At 48.1% G+C, this 16,249-nt stretch overlaps 1 protein-coding gene across 8 annotated transcripts in view; it reads left to right on the top strand.

Annotated features, from left to right (window-relative positions):
* The first annotated feature begins 1,204 nt into the window (after nt 1–1,204).
* Nucleotides 1,205–16,249, top strand: part of MED12L (mediator complex subunit 12L) — a 98,874-nt gene continuing 83,829 nt past the window's right edge. For all 8 annotated transcript variants that reach the window (XR_011904622.1, XR_011904621.1, XM_072344017.1 and 5 more), the window contains exons 1-10: nt 1,205–1,384; nt 4,547–4,651; nt 5,957–6,148; nt 7,442–7,601; nt 9,812–9,981; nt 10,715–10,825; nt 11,536–11,805; nt 13,516–13,665; nt 14,214–14,313; nt 14,883–15,019. Coding sequence is in view for 6 of the 8 variants with exons in the window: in XM_072344017.1 (XP_072200118.1) it covers nt 1,286–1,384; nt 4,547–4,651; nt 5,957–6,148; nt 7,442–7,601; nt 9,812–9,981; nt 10,715–10,825; nt 11,536–11,805; nt 13,516–13,665; nt 14,214–14,313; nt 14,883–15,019 (1,494 nt within the window). In the remaining 2 variants the exon portion in view is untranslated. The remainder of the gene's footprint in view (nt 1,385–4,546; nt 4,652–5,956; nt 6,149–7,441; nt 7,602–9,811; nt 9,982–10,714; nt 10,826–11,535; nt 11,806–13,515; nt 13,666–14,213; nt 14,314–14,882; nt 15,020–16,249) is intronic.

The raw sequence follows: 16,249 nt of genomic DNA, 5'->3' as shown, positions 1-16,249 counted from the left end.
CTGGGCCGACTCTGCTGGAGTACATTGTGCTACAGGTGCTGAGAGCACACAGCCTGGAAAACACGGGGAATCAGCCCGGCACGAGGAGTGCTAGGAAGCAGCTGTCAGATATTCTGCTTTACCAGAATCTTTGGAAGGCGGAGATGTGTGTTTAAATACAGCCAGATGTGCTTGACAAAGTCTCAGGAATAAAACCTAACGATGCTCTCTTTTTCTGCCTTTGGCAGTAGTAATCTCATAGTTAACTCGTACTGTTATGAGCTGTATTCAGAACTGTCTGCAACTCGCTGTTTGCCCCCGTGTTTCTAAAATACATCGTGTGTGTGTGAGCTGTCCTGGGGCTGCAGCACGAGGATCTGGTAAAAGCAGTGGATAGAAAGGGGAAAAATAGCTTCAGTGCTTTCTTTTACAACGCTGCTGCGGTAACGCAGCCGTGCAGCAGTTTGAAAGATGGGCCCCGTGCTGCAGGACACGATGCAAGCTGGGATGGGGACCGCGGTCCTGCTTCAGGAAGGGAGGTGAGCGCCTCCGGGGTACGGGAGGGAGCCTGAGGCTGCGGCTGCTTTTATTCCGGAGCTGCGAATGGGCACCTGCAGCTGTGCCGGCATCCTTCTCACCGCTCTGCGGGGCCGCGCGGCGCTGCCCGGCGCTGGGGCAGAGCGAGCCCGGGGAGCGCCGAGCCGAGATGGGAGCGGCGGAGCGGCGGCAGGAACTGCGCGTGCCGGTGCCGCCGGGCCGAGGGGCAGCGCGTGGCGGGGCTGCACGCCGGGTGTCCGCCGCGATGCCCGGCTGGGGGCGGGGCCCGAACCCCATCCCGGGGAGGCTCGGGGCCACGTGCGCCTTCGGGGTCCGCAGGGCAGCGCGGGGAGCCGCAGAGCCGGGCACGTGCCGGCAGCCGGAGCCGGCCGGGGCCACTTCCGCGGGGCGGCGATCGACCGTCCTCGGCCAATTATCCGCTCGCTAAAACGAACGACTTCGCAGATGGGAGCGCGATACCGCGAGGAAGCGCGCCGGGCCGGGGCACGGGAAGGGTCACCGGGGGCTGCGGGAGGGCCGGGGCGGCGTCACGGCCGGGTCCGCAGGGCAGCGTGCCCGCCGCGAGGCGCGCGGAGCGGAGCCGCCCCCGCCCCGTGCCCGGCCTCGGCGGCGACGCGCAGCCCAACCCCCGGCGCGGCGGGGGCTGAGCGGGGGGCGAGCGCCGAGTGCTGCTCCCTGCCGAGTGCTGCTCCCTGCCGCTCGGAGCCCGCTCCAGCGCCCGCCCGCTGCGCGGCGAACATGAGCGATCATGGCCGCCTTCGGGCTTCTCAGCTACGAGCAGAGACCGCTCAAGCGGCCGCGCCTGGGGCCGCCCGACGTCTACCCGCAGGACCCGCGGCAGAAGGAGGTGAGCCGCGCCGCTCCGAGCCGCGCCGAGCAGAGCCGGCTGCACCGCCGGGCCCGGCCCGCCCCGCTCCCGGCCGCCGCCCTCGGCTCCCGGCCCGGCGCCTCCCCCGAAACTTTTGAGCGGTGCCGGCCGCTGCGGAGCCGCCGCTGACTTGCATTTTCTGCGGCGAGCCGGGGCCGGGCCGTGCGGGGTGGGACGGGGTAGGGCCGGGCCGCGCGGGGCTGCGGGCGCGGCCGGGCTGGGGGGCGGCAGCGGTCGGAGGGGTCGGCGGCCCCGAGCGGAGCTTCGCCCGCCCTTCCAGACCCAGAGCGGCGTCCGCGGGGCCGTGGCGTGGCTCGGCCCGGTGCGGCAGCCCGGCCGCGGGGACCCGAGCGCGGCGCGCGGCGTTGGGCGGACGGCCGCTCTGGTCCGCGGGTCCGGAGAGCGGTGGGCTCTGCGCGCAGCGCTCCCCGTCCGCCGTTCCTCCGGGAGGGTGGGAGAGGCCTCGGGTAGCGCTGTGCGAACGCGGCGCCGCGGATCTCGGAGCCGTGCCTTCGTGACCGACGCACGCAGCCCGTTTCCCTTCCCGTGCTGCTTTCCGGCAGTCCCGCCGTGCTCTGTCCGGCCCGCCGGGGTACGGCCGGGCAGGTTCGTCACGCGTCGCTGCCCTCGTGGCCTGTCTGCTCTTGGGACCTCCGGGAAGCGGGCGGTTAAGGCTAACGATTGATGGGTGTCACTCTGGCTGCGTTGGCAGGGCAGCGCGGGTTGGCAGTGGCCTGGGCTAACGCAATGAAATGTGTGCATTCCAGCCTGCTGCCAACCCTTAGAGCATCTCTGCCTGCTCTGCCCTGCAGCATCTTCATGCTTTTCATCCTTACGCTACTGCACCTGTCGTGCTGAAATAAAGTTGACAATTAGAGTGGTTAGAAGTACTTTTGTAACACGTGTCAGTGTGTGTGATCCTGACCCGGCGCATGGAGCTGCTCCGAGCTGAGCCATGGCTGTGTGTGGGACGGAGCCTTGGAGCCGGCTGGGATCCAGGTGGTGCCGCTCCTCCGAGGGTGATGATGTTCTTCTTGTTATGAAGCACGGGTTGCTCGTTAGCCTGTAACTGGTGGCACATCTTTTAAGGGGTCACTGCTCGGAACAAACCCAACATCCAGCAGCGTGTGCCCAGCCCCAGTGGGGTCTGTGGCAGCGGTCACAGCTCAGGGCATGGGGCTGAGGTCTCACAGCGCTGCTGTGGCTTTGCTGGAAGTGGGGCCTGTGTGTGGGAGGGAGGAGTGGAGCAGGGATGGACTCAGTGAGTGGATCAAAAAGGAGCAACCGTGTTCAGATTCACTGTTCTCCTTCCGTGAGTCTGATGGGAACTGTTGGGTTTCTCTCTGGAGGAAACTTTTGGTGCTGAGGAGACAAAGAATGTATTTGAAAAATTCATCACTTTGACTCTGACAGTGATAATAGAGCCCTGTATGTTGTCTGCTGGGCTTTGACCACCTATCTGCGTGTTTATTTGGCTATTCAGTTTTCAAAGCCCCTTTAAGCCTTGGTTGGCCTTGGTTGGACCCTTCTTGATGTTTGGGGAGAAGCTCGCTGTCCCTGCAGGATGTGGCACACTGTGTGGTGCACACAGCATAGCGCGCTGTGCGGAGCTCCCGTGCTTGTCCTTGTGAAGGGACTTGCAAATCCACCCAGGGGAAGGATGCGTACCCTGGTGTGCTTAGCACTGGCTTAGCTCTGTTGCTGCTCTGTGTTGGCAGTTTTGCCTTGCACTAGGACAGCCACGCTGGAAGATAATGACCCTGAGCCATTAATGGGGCGAGCGTGAGGCATCAGGAGAGTTCCTGTGAGCCCTCAGCTGAATTCTATGCATTGAGTCCCCAGGTGGTGTTATCTGTTTAATTTCTATCTGGTGTTTGGGTTTGTAACTGTCCTGTGTTCCACGTCTAAAATTTCTGAGCCCCTGCTGAAGGCAGGAGAAGTTGTACTAATAATCAGAGCCAGACAAATCCAAAGCGTTGCTGTGTTTATGCTGTCAGCCCATCCCAGCTTGCTCCCACAGCAGTGGTAGATGCGGCGGTAGGACATATGGCTCTCAGTTACAGCATGGTGATATCTAGACAGCTTTTTTCAGAAAAGGAAGAGTTTAAAGATAGCAGAACTGGGGTCATCTATGGATATGGCTCTAATAGTAACATAGATCTCCATCTGTTTGCCATTTACCTTTTATTTATTTGCTTATAATTTCTTTGATGGTTTTCATCTCTGCATTCATCTGTGTTTTCAAGGCTGTCTTGGGGATAGTGTGGGTGGAGGAGTGTTCCAGCACTTCTTGTTGATTTCATTTACAATTCAGATGAGGCTCTCTAACTTCCTAAACCCTGGAGAGCTGAAATTTCTTCTAAATACAGTGCTGTCTTCTGTGTTACTCCCAAACTTTGTGAAAGTGCCAGAAAGCAAAGCATGTTGCAAAGCAGAAGAGAGTAAAATGAACAGAAGCTTCTGGGTCACTATTCTGGGGGATGCATGTTTCCAAAACTGAGTACTGAAATCCAATAAAGTTGCTATCTTCTTGTTTTATTTTGTCCTCTTTTGTTTGCTGGTTGGTGTGGCAGTTGCTCTTTGTTTCCATAGGTTACCCCACCATCATCTTGGGGATTGCTTTTATCCTGGCCTTGCGGAGCTGATGAAGCACCTTTGGGGCAGGTGGTTGGTATTTGTCAACAGGGGGTTCTGTCTTCTCCCCAGGGAGGGCCTCCCCAGTGTGCTCAGGGCTGTGCCACCTGGAGGCTCCCCAGCTGCCTGAGCTCCCCGCAGCCCTGCTCCCTGACCCTGCTGCCTGATAGTGGGGCCTTGGGATGAGCCACAGACAGCTCAAGCAAGGAGAACAGGCCTTGGTTTCTTCTGCCTCCCCCTGGGCAGCAGTCCTCTTCCAGCAGCACAGCTTTTGTCCTTATCACATTATGGCCTTGAGGTCTGCAGTTAGGAGAACACTTAATGGGAGCAGGAGAACGTGGTGTTTCTGCTCACTAACTTGTTGTGGACACACAATACGTTTCAAGAGTTGTTTGGGTGTGAGGGATGAACAATTACATAAAGTGTCTTTATAAAAACATGCTTCTCAGAACGATGTGACATCCTAAACTGTCATTTCATTTTTCTCCCTTGCAACTCTCTTTGCAGGACGAACTTACTGCGGTGAACGTAAAGCAAGGCTTCAGTAATCAGCCTGCCTTCTCTGGAGATGAGCATGGCTCTGCTAGAAATATTGTCATCAACGCCTCTAAGGTAGGACAGGGCTTTTCAGTCTGATTATGTTCACTTAACTTGCTCCCAAGCTGACCGTGGTTAGACTTGGTTTCTAGTTGGAAGTCTTGATGTTAATTACAGAACATAGGAACGCTGTGTGCCGTTTCTGCTACCTGCTGTTATCAGTCTGCAGAGGAAAGCGCAAAGCTGGCACAAAGTTATCAGAAATCTTCTAAAAATGTTTTCTGACAAAGTAATTTTCTGCAGTTTGACTCTTACAATATGTAACACTTCATGGCTTATTGGAAAATGCAGATTTACTTCTTCAGCAACACTCCTTTATTTTAGCAGAGTGTGGGTCTGAGATGAGAAGAGATACAAGTAAACTACCAGGTTGTTATTGTTACTGTTGGAATGATACAGTTTTCCTGTTACATTCTTCTGGTTTAGTTTGGCTGGAGCTGCCACCTGCGAGTACTTTCTGTCTGCTGTTTTAATTAATCTGGTTTTGACTATTGAGCGTAACTGCAAAGTACAATAAAAATGTGCTTATAGTTGTTTGGGGGAATTACCACAATCAGTTCAGTATCTGCGAGTGTGTTTATTAGAATATCAAATGTCCTGTTCTTACTGGCAAGCCTGAAGATGAATTCCTATTGTGGTAACCTTGGTATGTAAATAACCTCGTGCAGCAATTCACACCTTTCTTGGGCTTATTTATTTATTTATTTATTTATTTATTTTTCGTGCTGTTTTGGGATTGTAACTGCTGGTAACTGAGGAAGTGTTAGTAGCAGTCAGGAGACTTAGCAGTATCCGAATTGTGGCATTTTTGCCTGCTGTTAAGATTGATGGGAAGACAATGATGCAGTTCTTGTGACAGTAAGACTTGTTCTTAATAGAAGTGAAAACCAGATATGTACCCCAGGGTGTGTTAGAGTGCTGGAAGGAGGGGTGTTCTGAGGCACTTGTCGGATATACTCAGCTGGGTCCCAGATCTGAGCTGTGCATCTCTTGGTGTGATGTGGCTCAGGGGATTTGCAGCCTGGTTGTTGTAAGCAGTAGCTGCATCTCTGGTATCTTTGAGGCCTGCTCTTCTTTGCCATGGTTTTGGTGTCTTGCAGCTTCTTTGCTGATATTGCAGAAGTGTTGCATGGGAACTTAATGCCAGGAATCACCATCTTCTGTCTGCAAGGAATTGAAGTGTAATCTTATTAGACTGATAGCCTGGGAGAGTGCAATGACTGCATCTATTGAGATGGAATTCCCCTGGGCATTGATGTACACTAGAGGCTTGCTAACTGCTTTGTCACATGTATGTTTATTTTTCTTTTTACCCCCCAGATTGGCGCTTACTTCAGCAGCATATTAGCAGAAAAGCTAAAACTTAATACGTTCCAGGACACGGGAAAGAAGAAACCACAAGTGAACGCCAAAGACAACTACTGGCTGGTCACTGCTCGCTCTCAGAGTGCAATTCACAGCTGGTTCACAGATTTAGCAGGGAGTAAACCACTGACTGTTTTAGCAAAAAAGGTATAAGAGCGCTCCTCCTATTGCTTGGATGTTGACTTGTTCTTAACCGGTCTATAAGGATAAGGCAGTATTCATAAAATATGTTAAAAGGGTTAGAGTTTAAGAGCTATCTGCTTTAAAAAAAAAAGTAAGTTTATGATTTTGTACCCTTTGTGCCTTGTTTACTGAGGTAAGGGTAATGAGTAACTAATGAGATTTTTGCCAGCAAAGAGTAACACTGAGCTCTTAAATTTCATTCCTTGTCTTAGCATTCTGCAGCTCCTTAACAAAGAGGAGAATAAACTGAGCAATTTAGTTTGAGTTCAGGGACCCCAAACAGTTCGTCCCACCATTGATGTGTAAGTAACTGGCTGGTGAAGAGCACGAACTTCTCTGCCACCAGTAGGGTCACCAGCAAAACACACTTTTCTATGGCAAGTGTACAATTAATCTTTAATCTTACTTTATGAGTAGAAGCATTACACAGATTTCTTTCCTTGTTTATGCTTTAAAACCCCCCACAAAACTGGAGTTATGGGCATCTTAACAACGGTGCATAAGCATATTAAGAGCCCTGTGAAACTAATTGGGTAGAGTCTCTAGGCTGACCACAGAGGAGTCTTACTGAAAAGGATCTGTGCTTTGTTTGCTGCACTGATGCACCTTTTTTCTGCAGGCATTTTGGTAGTGTAGCATTTGTGCCTCCATTCCCTTCTGTCTTTTTCTCATATGTGTTGCTTTGACAATGCTTTCAGAAATGATGCTACCTTTGTGCAGAAGGGCTTGAGGATTGCTGTGACAGTGTAGGGGGACTTTTCACCCTGAAGTCTTGTGGGACCAGCCATGTTCTGCGTGTGGCATGTGGGCAGGTGTCACAGCTGGCCAGCTTGCTTCCCTGGCACACTCTATGGGCTCTGAACCAGGGGCACTGAAGATACAGACAACATCTGTGCAACTGAACCCTTAACCAAAATCTTGATCTATCTTTATTTTGCAGAAGTTCTGCGGATCAGCTTGCAGAACTCTTTCTGCACTTTGGATGTCCTTGGCAGAATTGAGAGGTTTGCTAGTGGCATCTCAAAACTGGGAAGTGATGTTAATAGGTGTAACCGTGGGAAAGTGTGGGGTAGCTATTTTGTGTTGTCAGGTCTCTTTGTATGTGTTTAGACAGTGGATTTTGTCAGCACAGAGGCTTCCCTGGTTGATGAAGAGGTCTGCTGCTGTCAAAGCAGTTAGCAGAGGAGGCCAGGGCTAACCTGCAGGTGCTAGCTGCTGTTTGCATTGTGCTATATCTTGCTTTACATTTCATTTCAGGTTCCAATTCTCAGTAAAAAAGAAGATGTTTTTGCTTACTTAGCCAAATATTCTGTACCACTGCTGCGAGCAGCATGGCTGATCAAAATGACGTGTGCCTACTATGCTGCCATTTCTGAAGCTAAAATTAAGAAACGCCAGGCCACTGATCCAAATATTGGTAAGTAAGCAGCTCTGATTTCTAACTGCTACTCTTGTTCATTGCACCAGTGTTACTTAATGCCTTTGCAGTTAAAAATGATTTTTAATTGGTTTTGCTTAGAATTGTGTGTCAAAGCGTACAGAGAGTCGTGCAGCTCAACCACAGCCCCATTGGCTCATTCTCCTCCCAGCTGATTTCTCCCTCAGTCTCCAAGCACAGCATCTGAGGAGTTGGCTGTGCTGTGTCTTAACCACTGATCCCAGCCTCTGGTGGGGGAGCAGGTGTGGCAAAGGCTGTGCTAAGTGGTACTAAGGAGTAAATTGAACTGCTGTTTTAGGAAGCCTGAAACAAGATACTACTTCCAAAGTGTGTGTGTCAGAACATAAGTGACGATGCACGTATTTTAAGTTCTGATGGTGAATGATGCTGTCTGACACCAAGACGGCAGGCCAAACAGTGAACACCTCTAAGGGACCCTAGCCCAGAATGTCAGGTCAGATTGGGTCTCCATGGGTATGGCAGGCTGCTATGCTGTAGTGAGGTGTTGGTGGGGGACTAGCATAGCTCCCTGCTCCTTTGTGCTGCTGCTCCTGCTAATGTGGGATTCTCTGGTCCCATGCTTGTTTCAAACCGTGCCCTGTTGTGGGACGGGAGGGAGTCAGTGGGAGTCAGCGAGCCTCTGTGGTCCTGTTGGGTGTGTGCCTGCAGATGGGCAGCACTGCATGGCAGGGCAGGCTGCCAGTAGCTGCAGGTGCTGCTTCTCTTTGTAAAGGACTTGGCCTGGGGGCTCTGTGTGTAAGCCTGTACTGCAGCCTGCAAGCTGGATTGGGTTATTTGGGGTCCTTGAGTAAGTAACTTGGTGTGTATTATTGTGTATTCTTTGACATTCCCTCTAAAGCTTTAGATCTGTGCTCTAGGGAACAGAAAGGTGGTTGTGTTGTGATGTTTCTAACTCAGCAGCACAGAGATATTGGTAATTGCTTTGTGGGAATTTTTCTCTCATACTTTGACATGAAAACAAGTGTGGCGGATTTGGAATTGTTTCTCCAAAAGTGAGTGAATGTTTGAGATAATGTAGCTAAATAGCTGCATGAAAACACTAAAACCCACTAACTTCTGTATGAAGTTTCAGATTTGGATAGAAAAGCATTTAATGTACATTCTCTGTATGTTGACAGAACTGCCAATTGAAAATTCAAAGGGGAATGAAAGAAGGAGGGCAGTAGGTGAGATCTGAGCTGGGTAGTTATCGGTGAACAGCGCTGTGTCTGAGTTGTGTCAGAGTTCCCATAACTCTGACAGTGAACAGGTTTAGGTTGTCAAAGTCATTGCATTATGCATCCATAAAAGAGCTCCTCTAAAATGCACTGCATGCAGGCTGCATGCAACTCCAGAAGATGTTTGGGAGATACTAACAGATATCTCTGGTTATTCCAGTCTCACTGTTCAGAGAATGCCTTCCTTACCATTTCGGTTGTCCTGGAGCTTTATGTATATGATCAAGCAGGTTTGCTTTTTTCCACTGATTTCTCTCAGTTATCCCAAATATAAAATCAGTGCTGAAGTGTGGAGGAAAGCTGACAGCTTTTGGTGGGTTTGTGTGTTTGATGAACGGCACCCACTGGCTTATCTGTCATAAAGCAGAGCTGGTGAGTCGTACTTGCAGACCTCTGCACTGTGCTGGTCAGGCTGACCTGAGAAGCTGCTTCTGAATTTGTGTGTTCTCAGCAGGGTCAAAATCCAGAGGAGCTGTCAGTTTCAGAGTGACTGTAGTGAGGGCGATGTTATGTCCTATTGCTTGTGCAAAGTCCTGCTCTTTTTTTTTTGTTGTTGGCTGGGTTTGAAGGGAGAGGGAAGAGAGGAATAAATTCCAGAAGGAAGGAAGTTCTGAGGTATATATGAAGTTTATCTGTTTCAAAGCTATTCAGGGGCTGAAGGCTGAACTCTGATGAAAGAGATGGGTGATTCCCTAAAGGCATGGCTTGTCTCTGTGCTCGTACATCGTGCTAAGCTAGCAGGCTGCTTGCACACTTGTCAGTGTGTGTGCTTTGAGAGCAGAGCACAGGGGAGGCACATAAAACTCCTGTTAATTCACAGTAGGTGCTACATTATGCAAGCATGTGTTAACATTGTGGATGAATACTCTTCAACATAAATTTGTTACAATTCTCACTGTGACAGAAACATTTTATCATCTGCAGTGTTCTAATTGTAAACTTACTTTGTAGAATGGACTCAAATTATAACCAGATACCTTCGAGAGCAGCTGGCAAAGGTTGCAGAGTTTTATCATGTGACTTCCAGCCAAGGCAGCGGCTCCGTAGGGATGCCTCAGGAGATGGAACAGGCCTTGAAGCAGTGGGAATATAATGAAAAACTGTCCTTTTACATGTTTCAGGTAATATTTTAGGAAATCAATGGATTATTATTTTTTTTATATCACCATTTTTAGAAAGTTGTGTTTTAGATATTACTGGTAATTTGTGTTGTAAAACTACGGTCAGTCTTAGTTGCTCATTCATTTTAGAGATTTGCTAGCAGAAAAAACTTTGATTTTCTTAGTGTGCTTGAGTGTTATTGCAGTAATGTTCTCAGTTATTCTCTTTCTTCCTGTATCATCTCATCTTTTAAGGGTGAATTTAATGACTGTGAACCAGGCTCTGGTTGCAATGGAGCATGTAGCCTTGAGTGCTAGAGTGGTGACCTGGCTGTTGAGTTCCACATTTTAGCCCATGCCCACCTTTGCAGTCTGCACAGGCCCAGGAGCTGGGGCAGCTGGGGTCCTCAGCTTCACAGCCTTCGGCTGAAGAGGTGGTGCCTTTGTGTAAGCAGAAGTCCTGATGGACACTGTTGACTTGGTGTCATCTGAACTTGGGCAGTGGCGCTGGAGGTTGAAGTCTCCAGGGATGAGTGCTGCTTTGCTCCTTGAATAGAATTAATGCTGAGTCCCAGTCACAGCTGTCTGTCCACGGGGCTGCCGTAATGGTGATTGGTAGGGTGGTGTGTGAGGGTCCTGGTAGCTGCTGTGAGCAATGAGAGTTAGACCAGAAATGAAATAAAACTTGTAATCACACACTTTCTTTCTTAGTGCTCCCAGTTAACAAGTGATGTGTTATTTAAAATCTTTTAAGGAAGGAATGCTTGAGAGACACGAGTACTTGACGTGGATACTGGACGTTTTGGAAAAAATCAGACCTACTGATGACGACATTCTTAAGCTGGTGCTGCCACTGATGTTGCAGGTATATGTGTGTTCCAAAGCTGTGTAATTTACACACTCAATGTAAGCATGACTCGTGTGTGTTAAATGATTCTAATAGTTGTGGTGTTAAAATCAGCGTAAATGTTTTTAGTTGAGATATTTAGAGAAAAATATTGCAAGGTGTCTGCTTGAAGTATGTAGGTAGCATTCCAAATTTCATGCCTTATCATCCTTCTTAACTGAAGTTGGTAGGAAGGCTCCTCTTCTGCAACTGGTCCTGCAGGACAGATGGAATTTTTAAGGGACAAGAGCATAGATTTGCATTTTAGATACTCTTTTGGTGATCCCTTCTGGTCTGTGCATACTGAACATTAGAATGTTAATTAAAGTGAAGATGTGAAGGAGGCTGTATGGGAGATTGGTAATCACAGCCTGAACCTCTGATTAATCAGCTGAGGCAAGTGTGGGGTCAGCTGTGGGAGCACAGGTGAGAGTGATGGAGCTGTGCTCCCAGAAGGGCTGGAGCTCGACTCCACCTCCTCTGAGACCTCATTTAAGGGCTGACTCCCACTGAGGCAGAATCTCTTGGAGATTGCTCTCCAGTGAGGACTGCCCCAGCTTCTTCAGCTAAGGCACCACCACTGGTGAGTTTCCCTTTGCTTATTCCTTCTGTACATTTGTTCCCATCTGTATATTAACAACCAATACAGAGGCAATCTGGTAACTAATGTTTCCTTGTTTTAATTTCAGTATTCAGAAGAGTTTGTTCAGTCAGCTTACCTGTCCCGCCGCCTTGCTTATTTCTGTGCCAGACGCCTGTCGTTACTGCTGAGCGATGGCCCCAGCCTTGCAGCTGCACATCCTCCTCATGTGATTCTTGCACCAAGTAACCCTCCTTTGGCAGCGCCAAGCCCGACTGCACCTGGTCCTGTGCTGAGCCCCGTGCAGCTCACCTGCTCAGATTTCCTCTCCTGCCCACAACACCGTCCGCTGGTGTATGGGCTGAGCTGTATGCTGCAGGTAGGCCACTGCTTTGTTGCTCTTTGCTTTTGAGGCAACAACCTTTGAGTTTATTGGAAAACTGTACATCTGGGTCTGACAAGGTGCACTGGTTGTGGTTTGAAATGCAGCTGCTTCAGGTAAACGAGAGGACTGAATGGGTGTGGAGGGAGCGGGAGGGGGAATCTTAACCGCTGCCTGAGGTGCGAAGGTGGAAGCATCTTATGGTATGGGTGCTGTACGTGTGTATCTGCAGCGCTGCCACACGAGGGAGCAGCTCTGCCGCAGAAGCGGCCAAACCTTCCCTCTGATGGAACTTCTCTGGCCGCAGTAATGGGCTGCGCAGCGTTTGCATCACCAGTGAACTTGCTCGTTCCTGCCAGACCCCATCTATCCTTGCTGGGAGCAGTTGGACTGAACACAACACCTCACTGACTCCTGCAGGCCTTGGACTTTGGTGGTCTCCTTGCTTCCTCCAGGTTGTCCTGGGTGCCTGGTGCCACTGTGGACAGTTCTGATTTTGGCAGGGTTACAAAACTCCTCCACATCGTTGGGCACCCTTCTCCAGTGATGGGCAGCTCCCTGTCACAAGGCTGCTTCTGCCTCACACAGGGGGTTGGAGCCTGGAGGCAACTGAGCTTCATGGGAAAGGCTGAGCCAGTGCTGCTATCTGAGAAGTGTGAGTGGCAGAGCTCAGCATCTCTGCCCCCACTGTGGGCACATGCAGGTTCGATGGGTGCTGTAACTTCTTTTCCTCTTGAATGTGGATCTGTCATAGGAATGTCAGTATTTGTCCACACCGTGGGCTGCTGGATGCATCCTTGCGTACCCTTTGGCAGCTTTACAGCTTTCCTCTGATAACAGCACAGAGGATAATCTTTCCATTCTTCCTGTACTATTTCTTTTTTTCCTCCTTGTGTGTGAGTGCTCTTTGTGTTTCCTCACTCCTTTTTCTTGCACTACCGAGCAGGTCCAGAGGATGGCCCTGATACAGACAAGCTCCCCAACTTAAAAATAAGCATTTTTTCTAGGCAACCTTTTTGCTGAGCTACTGTCTTGTAAGCCAGATTTGGACTAGGAGAACTTAAAATAAAAATCTTGCAGCAGCTCCAAAGTTAAAGATCCGTTACATGAAGCAGCTTCCATCACTTGAGATGATATTTAAGGTCCGACCCAAAAGCACCCAGGTTTTCTGCTTTTGCCCTGCACAGCTCTGGATGCTGCAGAGTAATAGGTATCTGGTGGTAAGCTGCTGTAGGAGGACCCTCTTGAGGCCGGTCAGTGCAGTGCCTCTCTTTTGAAGTAATGGTTAAGTTTCTGGTGTGTTTCAGTGACTCTTGTTTTAGAACCTGGCAGAGGTATTCATTCTAGTCTCTTCAATTTCAGTTTCTCCTATGTAGCTTCTTTCTGAAAGCTGAATGCCAAAATGAGTTACTTTTATCTACGACTCACTCACATTTCATGGAGAGGATCGGTCTGGGATTAACTTTTGGTGGCGTTCTTTGGTGGTTTTGTAAAAGCAATAGAAAAGGGAACTGAGAGTGCTTATGTTTAAAGACAGCTTTTAATAATGGGGGAGGAAAGTAACATAGTAATTGAATTTCTTCAATGTGTGCATGGGCTTGTCTGTTGTTTCTTTGTAACTGACCAAAGTAATTCGAGCTCTCTTCTTGTTGGAATTGTTGGTCTTGTCCATGACGCACTGCTTGTGTTTTGTGCTATTGCTTGCAGACTATAACTCTTTGTTGCCCAAGTGCCTTGGTGTGGAATTATTCCACAAATGAAAATAAGAACATTAATCCTGGCTCACCCCTGGATTTACTTCAAGTTGCTCCATCTAGTTTACCAATGCCAGGTGGAAATTCAACGTTCAATCAGCAGGTAAATTTTCTAATGTTCAGATTAGTAAGATCTGTTTTATATCCCAAGAAGTGGCTGCGTTCATGACTGCAGCCAGAGGTGCAGTTATTAATGTAGTTCAACTTCTAAGACCAGCATTGCACAAGGTTTTGGTGGCCTTAGTTTGTATGTCAGTCAGATCCAAATTGTTGTGAAAATATCAGTGGTTTTACTTAAGTTCCGATGTTTTCAGTTATTAAACAGAAATTACTTTCAGATGTAAAATTGCAGGCAAGAGGAGGTGTATCATACCCTATTGTGAGCCGTGACCTTTCACAATGAAAGCTAAATTCAGATTGGAAATAAACTTCTGCCGGGTTGAACCGAAGTTAAAGAAGTTTTATTGTACGAGAAGAAACTTATCAGACAAAAGCATTTGAACCAAACATGCTTTAGTTTGTTGTTACCAATACAGGGAATGTTGTAGTACATCACAAGATACTTTGCTCCTACTGAGGAAAGTGTCACAAGCTTGAAATGAAAATGGAGACTTCCTACTGCTGTCTAATTAGTAGCTACCTCATTTACAGGTTCGGGCAAAGATCTATGAAGTAGAACAGCAGATCAAACAAAGAGGTCGCGCTGTGGAGGTGCGGTGGTCTTTTGACAAGTGCCAAGAATCAACTGCAGGTAAGGCAAGATGTAATGAAGTGTTGGGAGCCTTAGGGTTAGCATTTGTTCTTTTTCTTTGAGGATAAGCCTGTTGCACTGTGATTCATTGTAGTAACAGAGCATTCCTCTACCTGTACCTCAGTCCTTGGACTAGTGAAATAACATTAATGTGAAAATGTTGAGTAGAAGCTGAGAGTTCAGATTAGGACTTGGGTACTTCTGGCTCCTGGAATAGCTGGATACCTAGGTGAGAAATGTGTGTGGAACAGTTTGTTTTCAGCTTAGGTAGGGGTAAGTAGGACAGAGATTGTGGCTGGAAATTTGCACGTGAAGCATAAAAGTTGGAAAATAGGCAGTTACTCTTTGGAGTGGGTGCTGGAACTTTCCTTACCATGACAAAAATAAATAAGTAAGTACGTGGCAGCCTGGCTATTGAGAGTCTGAGCAGCTGCCTCATGATGAAACAAACATCAAATGTGATCTTCTGCTCCCCTGCTGCTGATAACTGTGGTGTCCAGTAATGCCTGAAATCCCACAGTGTCGTCTTATTTAAACTTTTTCTTCCCCCCTCTGACTGCTGTATCTAGGGGTGACCATCAGCCGAGTTCTGCACACCTTGGAAGTGTTGGATCGACACTGTTTTGACAGATCAGATTCCAGCAATTCAATGGAGACACTTTATCATAAGATTTTCTGGGCAAACCAGAATAGAGATAACCAAGAGGTAATGACTGTACTCTCTTCTCGCTGCCTAATCTGTAGACATTGGGTTTTATTCTTGCTTGTGAGAACTGCATGTGCATATGTATGAAACTGGTCCAAAAGCTGTGTGTTTTCACACTGTTTTTCTCATTTACTATTCCGCATTTCATTTCTTAGAAAAAGCCACTCTTTGCTATTACATTGTAATTCTGCAGAGGTTTGTCTCTTGAGCACTGTCCTGAATTAGGTAAAATACCCACGCCTTTTACATCTGCTGCAGAAAGCTGTAAATCAGTGTTCAGAGATCATAACAATCTTTATTAGAAGTCTTCAGCGTTTTACTCTTTTGCACAGCTCAGCTGGCAGTGCTGCTGGGTCTTTGTATAACACTGGATTTCTGAGTTAGCTTGGAAATTGTCTGGGGAAAAAAAAAGAAGCTTAACAACACGTTAATAAAGTAAAATTTTAAGGTGGAAAATACGAGTGAATCTGTCACAGCTGCTTGTTGCTGTTGTGAAAGCTTTTTTGGCAAAGTGTTTTATTTAATATACCCATTTTTTGTTAGCGATGGTATGTTCTTAGTGGTTGGTATTGATTGTTTGAGGCTCTGCATTGTTTGGAAACGTTTTCACAACAATTATTAGTCAGTGTTATAACTGCAGAGACAAAAAAAGTGCGTTGAGGATGGGAACGTAGGATCTCTTCGGAAGTACTTCTGCATGTGGAGCTCAGAACTGGCAGGTAGATGTGAAAGACAAGGCAGGACTGGATTTGTATTTCAAGCACACTGTGTTAGATTGTGAGAGAGAAAATACAGCCTTCTCATGGCAGCAGCAATGTTAGTAATTTGAGTCATCTGTTCTGGGTCAGGCCTTTCTTGGGCATGGAGGTTCCACATTTTTTCAAGTTTAATCCCCTGCGGTCCAACTCAAAGCCATAACAGTCCTTGAATTACACAGTACATAGCAGCATTTTCATGTCATGTCACTGTGAAATTACTATGTATGTCTATGTTGCAAGGTTAGCTTCTCTGATAGATTTTATAATACACTTCTCATCATCACAATTTTGATTGTGTGGCTGAAATAAGATCCTAGGTCCTTTCAGGCTGTTTTTCACACTTCCATGGAAGAAAGGATAACTTGTGTGGTTTCTGCACTGCGTCTTTAATCCCTTTGTCATTTCATGCCGTGGTCAGATTTGTTCTGTTTTTGTGTCTCTTTCCTTCTTTCTTTCTGCATTTCAGAAGGCT

This window comes from Excalfactoria chinensis, chromosome 9 (genome assembly GCF_039878825.1).
Source record: "Excalfactoria chinensis isolate bCotChi1 chromosome 9, bCotChi1.hap2, whole genome shotgun sequence".
Lineage (NCBI taxonomy): Eukaryota > Metazoa > Chordata > Aves > Galliformes > Phasianidae > Excalfactoria > Excalfactoria chinensis.
Note: the sequence above shows the minus strand (reverse complement) of the source record. Positions and strands in the feature narration are given on the sequence as shown.